Source organism: Bufo bufo, chromosome 4, assembly GCF_905171765.1.
Source record: "Bufo bufo chromosome 4, aBufBuf1.1, whole genome shotgun sequence".
NCBI lineage: Eukaryota > Metazoa > Chordata > Amphibia > Anura > Bufonidae > Bufo > Bufo bufo.
Genome location: NC_053392.1, coordinates 366,012,615 through 366,024,393, shown reverse-complemented (window position 1 = coordinate 366,024,393; position 11,779 = coordinate 366,012,615). Strand labels below are relative to the sequence as shown.

The 11,779-nt window shown below is 37.0% G+C and overlaps 1 protein-coding gene across 1 annotated transcript in view; it reads left to right on the top strand.

Moving 5' to 3' along the window:
• Positions 1-654: 654 nt before the first annotated feature.
• The window catches only part of THEMIS (thymocyte selection associated), a 122,785-nt gene continuing 111,660 nt past the window's right edge, over positions 655-11,779 (top strand). The window contains 1 exon segment of the mRNA XM_040429119.1: positions 655-770. Within this exon segment, the coding sequence (XP_040285053.1) occupies positions 680-770 (91 nt within the window). The 5' untranslated portion in view covers positions 655-679.

The following is an 11,779-nucleotide window of genomic DNA, read 5'->3' as shown; positions in this document are numbered from 1 at the left end:
AGAAGGAAGATGCCACCCATGAGTCCTAGAATTTGTGGTGAAAGTTGTATCTGCGGAGTCTAAAACTGACCAAACATTAGTGAATTTGAATGGTAGGGCTCATAGTCAATGTGGAAAGAATGCTGTTATGGATGCCATTCATTACAACAAAAAGATAAATGTCTGCATTGGTCTATGAATAGGAGAAACAAGTGATACTGAAGAAATAACAACAGTGGTGCATATCAAAAGTGGCTCTGAACTGATGTTCATTATCACGTATTCTCTATTATAACAATAACACATCATAATTAGTTTTTTTGATAGACTAGCAATGAAAATGTAGGATATGCATTGTTAGTACATGAGGAAATTTTGAATATATAAGCCTGCAGATAAAATGTGTTTTTGAATCACTATTGTGTGTACCTTGAGAGGTTATTAAGCTTCACTTATTGCTATTTAAATCACAAAGGCTTTTTAACCAGACATATGAGAACTGCTTGCAATGATGTGTTGTTGGTTGAACTCATTTCTCAGTTTGTAGTGTGAAGAACAGGAACCATACACCAGGCAGTGACATACCAAACCTCTTCCTGTCTGCTGCTCTTAAAACCAAGCATAATCTTTGTAGCTGGATATTTGCACTTCACCTTTGTTATATCAGTACAATAAGTGACTGTATGTCTTACCTTAGAAGATGACAACTACACTTCAGGCTTTTGTTCAGTACCTGGATCCCAAAACTCTACCCAGGGTGCTACAGATACAATCTGGATTTTATCATGGAGGTAATGGTGTGAACCCATTAATTGGGACTTTTTGCTTAACATATTATGGTTTAATTTATTAGCAAATGGGAATCTTAGGCATTACGTTTTTAGCTGGGGTTTATTATATTGCTTGCTTATTACATTGCTGGTTTTATGACTTTGCAAGCTCATTGCAGATTCAAACAGAGAATGGAATATCACTGGAAAATACAAAAAGCCAACGTAAAAACTATAGGAATTTGGTTATGTTCATTGATTATGTAACTGGATGATTCATTGTCTTGTAAGAAGTTCTGTTCTGTTCTTGTTTAAATTAAATTAAATTTTTCGGTAGTAGGATTTGCACTTCCATTGTGACTTTGTACAATATTTATAATTTCTTGGCATGGAAATTAGGAACATGTTCAGGATTTTATTTGTGGAAAAGATTAAGGTTTTTTCGGGGATCTAAAAATAAAGTTTTAGTCACCCCCTGGTCCTGTCTACAAAGCCTTTTTTTAAATGTCATGTGGCTATGACAACCAGTCACTACGGCATGGTATTACATAGATAAGTATATTACACCTTTTTTTCAAATTATTTTTAGTTTTTAAAACTGAACAATTTACATCCAATTTACATAACTCTACATTGTATTTTTGTATCAGGTAAACTAAGCCAGGGCTGATATCTGTATTACATTGAATAGTATTTCTAGCACAGAGTAAGAATGCATCTGGAAACCTCCTCTTTTCGATGTCCTTACTTATGGAACGTTTAACTAGATTTTAATTTTCTTACTTGACATGATAGATTTCTACTTTAAATGTTCAATACCAAATCTATCTATCTACCTATCTATATACACCGATGATGTTTTGAACGTTTGACTTTAAGGCTCCATATCTCACCATCGACTACAGCTTCGAAAATTAGACTACTATAATTTTATAGACAATCATCTTGGCTATCTCATACATAAATTGGACTTGCAACTAATTAGCATATGATTAGTTATGCAGATTCTTGTCATGTAACTGCATTGTTACTGTTTTGCTCCTAAAATTCTTCATTTAAATTTTTATTATTTTGTATATCTACCCATGGCTTTCAACACTGCATGAATCCTTCTGGGCATGCTCTTGATCAGTTTCAAGCATGTCTTAACTGAAATGTGTTCCCAGGTCTCTTCTACTGTATATTTTACCAATTTTGGTGCATGTTGATCGACTCACTTGGGTACATATACAGCTTTTTCTTCAACTCTACACACAAGTGTTCGATTGGGTTGAGGTCTGAAGACTGTGGGGGCCAATCCAGCACCTCTACTTCATTGTTATTGAACCATTTCTTCGCTAATCTTTACGTATGCTTCGGGTCCTTGTCCTGCTGGAACACTATGTCATCCTTTTCATACCCATAGTACTCCACTGCACAAAGTAACTCGTCTTGTAGGATACTCACATATAGCTCAGCACTGAGACCACTATTGATCCTGGTGAAGTATCCAATGCCTTTGGCTATGAAACAACCCCATATCATCAGGCTTCCTAGACCGAACTTGACAGTTCCTTCAATTTCTCGATCTGTTAGCCCCCTTTTCCCTTGTTTCCTCCAGACCCATTTACACCCATTAGAGCCCAGTCTATTGACTTTTGTCTCATCGGTCCAAATCACCCGATTCTAATCATCTACAGTTCATACTTTTTTGCAAACTTGAGACGATGCTTCTTATGACGATATTGAAGTTGAGGAATATCTTTTTTGTAGCCACCATTTCAGACTTGCGTAATGTGCATCACACAGTGCTTGCATGGACATCTGTGATCTTACTATTACAAAGCATACGAGCCACCTCCACTGCCACGTTTGTCCCCCCAGAACTGATAGACTTTGTGATGAGCCGACTTGTTGACTCCGATATATTGCCTGGACATCCACCTCTTGGCTTTGGAATGGATGGACTTCATTTTGTATTCTTCTAACTGTCGGGGGACTCTCATGATGCAGTTTGGCAATTTTCTGGACCGAGATACCGCTATTGATGAGCTGGATGATGCCGTTTCTCTGTTTTGAGAAATTATTTTCTGTGACTTTTTGCTTGGGAATCAACCTAATAACACACTGAGTTATTAGGAAATGTGAGAACAGGTTGTAATTTGTAGTATACAAGAAGAAAAAGATTGTTCCATCACGGGAGCAAAACAGTAACAATGCAGTTACATGACAAGAATCTGCATAACTAATCATATGCTAAATAGTTGCAAGTCCAATTTTAGTATGAGATAGCCAAGATGATTGTCTATAAAATGATGGTAGTCTCACGTTCGAAGCTGTACTGGATGGTGAGATATGGAGCCTGAAAGTTAAAAGTTCAAAACATTGTTACCCTTTTCCTTGTCAGTGTGTGTGTGTGTGTGTGTATATGTGTATATATATATATATATATATATATATATATATATATATATAATTATATATATAATTAGTACTGTGTGAAAGGTTTAGGAAGGTTTGGAAAAAATACTGTAAAATAAGAATATTTTCAAAAATAGAAGTGTAGATAGTTTATTTGTATTAATTAACTAAATGCAAAGTGACTGAGCAAAAGAAAATGTAATCAGTCAATATTTGGTGTGACCAACCTTTGCCTTCAAAACAGCATTTATTCTTCTAGGTAGACTCCCACACAGTTTTTGAAGGAACACAGCAGGGAGGTTGTTCCAAATATCTTGGAGAACTAACCACAGATTTGCACATTACTATTCCCCCCCCCCCCCTTCCTATCTCATTCTCACTCTGATAGTAACTTAGATGTCAAGCAGGAGAGTCATAGGAACTGAGAGTGAAATGATCGCCTATGCATATCATCAAAATACAGTAGTGAAAATATAAATCTTGTTAACTGTCTGAAATATTTTCTCCTTTATCTTGATGCTCTGAAATTGTAAATGAACCTTGAAATAATATAAATTTTTACATTGGTTAACAGTAAAAAGCAAATAAATGCTATGGAATAAAAAACTTGATGTTCCAAAAATATAAAAATCAAACAAAATTGCAATTCTATTTTTACCGAACACATTTCAATGAAAAGAAATGGAAAGTAATTTGAAATGTAAAATGTCTCTCTAATATTAGATGACTAATTTCTACATGTAACTATAAATGTCATAATTTTTAATATACTCTAAAAAATGCAATTATCTATATATCAAAATATAATGTGATGATATTATAAAAAGATAGGATACAGCTGAAAGAGCTTAGTTGTTTGACCTTGAAAAGTGTTGGTTGTGCACTGGTGTAGAGGATGAGTCCTTGGAATTTATTAAGATTCCTATATACAAAGTAGACAAGTAATAGAAATAAAAATAGCAATATCATGCAAATCTTACTATCTTGTAGATCACTACACATTTATGTGCCTGCGGTTTAGTCAGAGTAAGCTGTATGTTAAGGCAAGATTTATAATTTCTGGCAAAAACAATATGTAATTATGAATTTTATATTCATTCATGGATTTTCGTGCTCAAAATGAACCCCGCTTGGAAATATTCATTCCTGGTGTTTAACTTTTATTTTTATGCAAGTGACAAAATAATTGGTGTGACCCTGGAGGGTTTAGATAATTTTTTATGCTGTATTCAGGTGATAATTTTGATAAATTATTACATATATGTGTGAATAGTGATGAGCTGGAGGTGCCATATTCGATTTCGCGAATATTTGAATGAATATTAGTCTTATATTCGTTGAACTCAAATATTCGTCATTATTCTATTTATCGCGATTAATATGCGATTTAATTATTCGCGTATTGCGATTTTTTTTTAACTGTATATGACAACTTTCCTATTGGTTGGCTATGGCTAATATGTTTATTTTACAAATATTCGCTATATTGCTATATATTCTTGTTTTAGAATATTACGAATATTCTAAAAAACTAAGTTAAAGCAATATAGCGAATATTTGTAAAATACACATATAGACTGCAATTTAGCTAATATAGTGCTATAATCTTTTTTTATAGTCTACTTTTTTTTGTCTCTTCTGAAGTTCAGATTTGGAAAAAATTTACACTATTAAAAAAAATACTAGAGCACTATATTAGCTAAATTTCAGTCTATATGTGTATTTCACAAATATTCACTATATTGCTGTAACTTTGTGTTTTAGAATATGACGAATATTCTAAAAAACAAAGTTATAGCAATATAGCAAATATATTCGTTATTTAGAATATTCGGCTTTTTTCCCCCAATCTGTACGGTCGTTCGCATACTCCTCCCCGACAAGCGTCCCCGTCACCATGGGAACGTCTGTGGGTTAGAATATACCATCGGATCTGAGATTTCACGATCTCAGGGATAACTCAGCTCCGATGGTATTTTCGAACCCACAGGGGTTCCCATGGTAACGGGGACGCTTGTTGGGGAGGAGTATGTGAACGACCGTACAGATTGGAAAAAAAATGCGAATATTCTAAATAACAAATATATTCCCTATATTGCTATATATTCGTTTTTTAGAATATTCATCATTTTTATTTTCCTTATGAAAACATGATCCCTTCCTGCTTAAGTTGCTTGTGGGCCAATGACTCATTGACCCACAATAAAGAAGCAGGGAGGAATCATGTTTTCAGATGTAAAAAAAATGACGAATATTCGATATAGCGAATATATAGCACTATATTTGTAATATTTGCGCATTAGCGAATTGCGATATTCGCGCTCAACACTATGTGTGAAACCTATTCACATAGAGTCTTTCTCAAAAATCTGTTATGAAATTGGCTTTAGGAATTGTGTTTCTTTGATTCAGAATTGATTGTAAATGTATTATGTGTGTAGAGAGAGATTATAATCTATCTCTTGGAGCTAGAGGGCGTTGCTCTACTCTTATGTACATTAGCTCTCCTGGATACATATTTAAAATTTTTTTAGTTTTTCCATATAAAAATATTTGACAAAAATAAATCTTATTGGTTGCATTTGAATGCTAGTGCATTATTTCACTAATTCAAGTTAATGCACACTCCACATGGAAATTTAGGCACACGTTTTGATTGTGTAATTCTCTTTAGGCGACTACTAGTATCATACAGATGTAGCCAGTATTGTCTTGACAATTTGTTTAGTTACTGTAATGTGATTTGCTGCATTAACAAAGGGGGCCTGGATGGGAGTGAAATAATATTACAGGCTATAGTTACTAGAGAGGGGTCGTTGATCCAGGGAGTTATTCTGATTGCCTGATTGGAGTCGGGAAGGAATTTTTTATTCCCCTAAGGCCTAGTTCACACGAACGTGTGTGATCCGTGGCGGTATTCGGGCCGCAATACACGGCCACAGTTCCGTGTGCATTCCGCATCACGGATGCAGACCCATTCACTTCAATGGGTCCGCAAATCCGGAATTGCGGAACGGCCGCACGGAACGGGACCCCTCGGAAGCACTACAGAGTGCTTCTGTGGAGTTGCGTCCCGTACTTCCGGAAAGGCAGGATTGCAGACCCATTAAAGTGAATGGGTCCGCGATCCGATGCGGCTGACCCACGGCCGGCGATCGTGCATTGCGGCCCACAGCACGGGCACGGGTCACACACGTTCGTGTGAACTCGGCCTAAAGTGGGGAAAATTGTCTTCTACCTCACAGTTTTTTTTTTTTGCCTTTCTCTGGATCAACTTGTAGGATGACAGGCCGAACTGGATAGACAAATGTCTTTTTTTCGGGCCTTATGTACTAAATTACTATGTTACTAACATTGGCTGCGTCTGTATGTGAAATGTTTAACAAAAATGTCATCCAATAACCTGCTATAACCCCTTAAGGACCTCAGCCCTATTTCACCTTAAGGACTTGGCCATTTTTTGCAAATCTGACCAGTGTCACTTAAGTGCTGATAACTTAAAACGCTTTTACTTACCCAAGCCGTTCTGAGACAGTTTTTTCATCACATATTGTACTTCATGACACTGCTAAAATTGAGTCAAAAAAAAAAATTTTTTTTGCATAAAAAAAATACAAAATTTACAAAAATTTTAGAAAATTGGCAAATTTCAAAGTTTCAGTTTCTCTACTTCTGTAATAACATAGTAAAACTCCAAAAATTGTGATGACTTTACATTCCCCATATGTCTACTTCATGTTTGTATCATTTTGGGAATGATATTTTATTTTTTGGGGTTACATAGCTTAGAAGTTTAGATTTTTCAGAAATTTTCCAAATCCCACTTTTTATGGACCAGTTCAGGTTGAAGTCACTTTGTGAGGCTTACAAATAAAACTGTGGGCGAAACCAACCTCGCCACTGGGTTTTGGAGGGGCCTGGCTACTAGCCTCTGCCCCAGGATTATGGCCATTCTATCTTTGAAGAGAAGATAGACCGGCCGCACAGCTTAAATCTTGGAACTGTTTTGGGCAGGAAAGCCATGCTTGCGGCCGCCAAATGTGACTTCCATGGAATTCGGGAACCCCTGCTCGGATCTGGGTGATTTTTGGAATGTTGTTCACCCAGATCAGAGCTATCCATGGATGTATACATTATGGGATATTGGGGTTTTGGGGTGTTTTCTGTGTTTTGGGGAAAAATTGTGTTTTCTGTCTGTGAGTGATTAAGTTAGCCTATTACGTTTGGTAATTGTATTTGTTAATTGCGTCTCAGACAATGCCAGTGTGTTAGTTAATTGCGTCTCAGACAATGCTCATTGTATTTTGTTGATTGCGTTACAGACAGAGGGAAGGGGATTTTGTGTACAATTGCTGTGAAGGTTTGAATACTGTAAATGCATGTGATTGGCTGTTTTTACAAAACCCTGTGGGTTTAACCTTGTTGGAAGATATGTATAAATCAATGCTTTTGTCAAATAAAGAGAGTTCCTGTTTTTATACCTTCATGAAGTTTTGGCTCATGTTTGGGGAATGGGATTAACTACACACTTGGGGATTGCTATCACAATACTCCCCTGAGTATAAGCTCTTGTAAGAGCTTGTTCATAGAAACATAGAAACATAGAATGTGTCGGCAGATAAGAACCATTTGGCCCATCTAGTCTGCCCAATATACTAAATACTATGATAGCCCCTGGCCCTATCTTATATGAAGGATGGCCTTATGCCTATCCCATGCATGCTTAAACTCCTGAACAGGAAGAGGAGGGGAGAGAGGAGCACTGAAAATTGAATCTCGCGCCTCTCTCCCTCAGCACCAATCAGCACCCTGGACAGCGGCATTCAGCACCACGGCCAGCACCGCCTCTCCCAAATGCTCGGACTGTGATTGGTGGTGTGTAATCACACCACCAATCAGTCTTTTTCCGGTTCATCGGGTCACCGGTACGTCATGCGTCCCTAAGGGGATAAGGTATGCAGCAACATGACAGAGGTAGTTCTATTTTTGCAGTCAGACATTTTGGGCTTCATTACCTCTTACCTGGTTCTTTTCTTAGCGGTAACGCACATAACACATATGTTACAAGTCATTCTGATTAAGATGTATTAGTTAGATGTCCCATTAAAAACCATAACAACCTCAAAGTATGGAATATACAGTGTGTTATGGCTACAGATACACATGCAATATACTGAACACATTTTATTAGTATTATTATGGAGGAGCTTATTCAACTTATCTGACAAGATGAATATATTCAAAGCCATAAGAAATGGCTGGATTGAAAATCTCTTTATTCAATCTACACTAATAAAACTGCTGGTGGCATTTCTGTAAGTAGAGTATCTAAACTTCTTTTAAACCTAGTTAATAAATATGTCTTTAGAAGGAATTCTTTTACTTATCTACCATTCAGCAGAAATGTCTCTGTGCTGTCGTATAAGCATCTGTCTTCCAGAATGATTCATGTCCTGTCATCCACTGTACATGGTCTTTTCTGAGAAAAGTTTCTTGGAAAATCATCATTTCATTGAATGTACATATTAATTCTTTCCTTATTTTTGCAGAAAGTAGGAGTATAAATATTTTGCTTTTAGGAATACAACCAGGTATTCTGATTTGGAGAAGTCTAGCTTGCTAGTCTTATCTTATTATATTCATATTGTGATTTGACAGTCCATGGATATTCCATGGTCTCTCAAACTATTATTAACCTGGAGTATAGGAGATAGTAAAAAAAAAGTGCATGAGTTATTAATTCTTCAGAACTGTAGCAGGAACCATAGAAAATTCTCTACATGTGGAGGGAAGTCGTATATTTGCATAGCTCAGCTGTTCTAATGATAAGTGAATGATATAGTAATATGCAGAAAGCATAGCACAGTACATTAGCGGCATACAGCGCTATGGGGGTTCTTTTTAATGAATGTTAGATCTGTAAATGAATTAATAACGTCCGTTGAAAGTGTCTGACTGCCTTGTGGTTCAGGGAGAATTTTATCCTTGTGAGGCAAAAATGGCTGCACTTAGCCAAAGTAATTTGTTTTGTTTTGTTTTCCTCTGGATATAAACTAGGCCTAAGGTTATGTTCACATCCGCATTAGAGATTCCATTCGGAGCATGCACGTTAGAGTTATTTTTTCCATCAAAATGAAAGACACTTTGATGGGACTGGACAGATACTTTCGTATGTCAGTGTAGTCTGTTAAGTTATGGTAATGTCCATCATATAATAGATGTGGTTCTGCATTATTGCTTCAATTATTAATGAGAACCACAAAACAGAAGTGAACAAAGCCTAAAATAGGCTTAACCAGATGGATTATTAGTCTTTTTTCCATCTATATACTGTAGCTATGGCAGATGAGTAGTACTTTTTGTTATAGGTCCATCTGTCCTGGTAAAATAACATGTTTTCTATGGCCAAGAAAAACTTCATAGTTACCCAAAATTAGAAGCAATAACATTATGATCAATGACATACATTTTTTTTGGTCATTTATAGATATTTACTTTCTTCTAATGTAAAGCTAATTTGAAGCCTTTGGGAGATCATGATATACTGTATGAGTTCTTATGCTGCAATAGTTTAACAACTAGTCTTGTGACTGTAATTTCTCATCATCTGATGATTCAGAGTATGTAATTTAGACATTATGATGGATTATGACTCATTCAGCTAAAGTATGGAGTCTTGTTAGTTGTCACTCATTGCCTTGAGGGACAAATAAACTATATAGACATCTACCCATTAAAAATATGACATACCATTCTAATCCATAGGCATCAATTTGGAGTTACCCCCACCCCTCCTTTTGCAGCTAAAACATCTTGTACTCTTCTGGGAAAGCTTTCTACAAGTCTCTGGAGTGTGTCTGTGGGAATTAGTCTATTCACCTAGAAGTGCATTTGTGAGGTCACACACTGATGTTGGATGAAGGGCCTGACTTGCAATCTCTGTTTTATTTCATCCCAGTGTTGGATTCAGGTTGTTTGTGTACAGCAGAGGAAATTAAGGCCTAACATCAAATTGATATAAAATAGAATTGTCTTCTTTGGGCCCATTAGTTTGTCACAACCTAGGCCCACTGGCACTCTGGTGTACAGTGTTCATTTTAGAACATAGTCAGATCATAGTCAAATATCAAATAATGCCAATGTGACACCTGACCCTGACACCTGACCCTGACACCGACACCTGACTGTGCCTAAAATGCTGTAAGCTACACTTACAGTGTTATATGAGCACATAGCTGATAGCTCAGTGGTAAAGCAATTGCCTCATACCCAGTGTTTCTGTGTTCAAAACCCCTTTAAGCCACTGGCACTCTGGTGTACAGTGTTCATTTTAGGACATGGTCAGAAATCATAGTCAGGGTCAGGTGTCACATTGGCATTAATTTGATATTTGACTATGATATCTGACCATGTCCTAAAATGAACACTGTACTGGTGGACCAGTCTGAACCTTATCTCAAAGGTGTTCGATGGGTTAGCAAAGCATTGACTAATTATGCACTATGTAGCACTTGGTAACTCCTGCTCTGTAACTTTATGTGGTTTGCATTTCATGTCTGAGTTTCTGTGGTTCCTAGTACTTAGACATTGCAATAATTCCATTCAGTTGAACATAACAAAATCTAAGAGAGAAGACATTTCATGAACTTTTTGCAGTGTGGCATCCTATTACAGTACCAAGTTGGAACTCAGTGAGCTCTTTAGAACCACCCATTCTTTCACAACTGTCTGTAAATGCATGGCTGGTACTCGATTTTATACATCTGTAGCAATGGGACTAAGGGCTCATGCACACAAACATATTTTTTCTTTCCATGTCCATTCCATTTATTTTTTTCGGACCGTATGCGGAACCATTCATTCCAATGGGTCCGCAAAAAAAATGGAAGTTACTCTGTGTGCATTCCGTTTCCGTATGTCCGTATTTCCTTTCCGCAAAAAAATAGAACATGTCCTATTATTTGTCCGCATTACGGACAAGGATAGTACTGTTCTATTAGGGCCAGCTGTTCCGTTCCGCAAAATACGAATGCACATGGACATAATCCATATTTTTTGGCGATCTGTTTTTTTTTCGGACCGCAAAATAACATATGGCCGTTTGCATGAGGCCTAATAAAATACCTAAACTCCTTGATTAAGAAGTGTGTCCTAATACATTTATCCTATAGTGTATATTAAAATTCTCTATCATATCTGTATACAACTGTTATATAGCAGTACATTTAGCTGATTGCATTTATATGTAACACCTATGCACAACATGACATAGCTGTACAGCCTGGGTGTGCAGGAATTGTATTGAGTTGGCTCAGTAGCTGTTTAAACCTTAGGTATTCTATTGCAGGTGTAGTAAGGTCAAGGGTCCGTCATTGACGGAAAGTATGTGTCACCGAGATTCCTGGCCTCAGTGAGGTAAGAGCTGGTAATTTCAAGTGTCAGCGGCATGATTTGCTATTTAGTATGGCTGTAAAGCCGATCCTGGCCGGCTCTACTGGGAGAAGCCAAAGTGCAGGGTAGGTGGCTTCTCCCCACGATCCAGGCCGGGTCTTGGTTTGGGCTATAAAACACAGGCAGCACTGTCAGGTGGTGGGAATTTACTCCTCTCTGACAGTGAAGCTGTGTCAGGC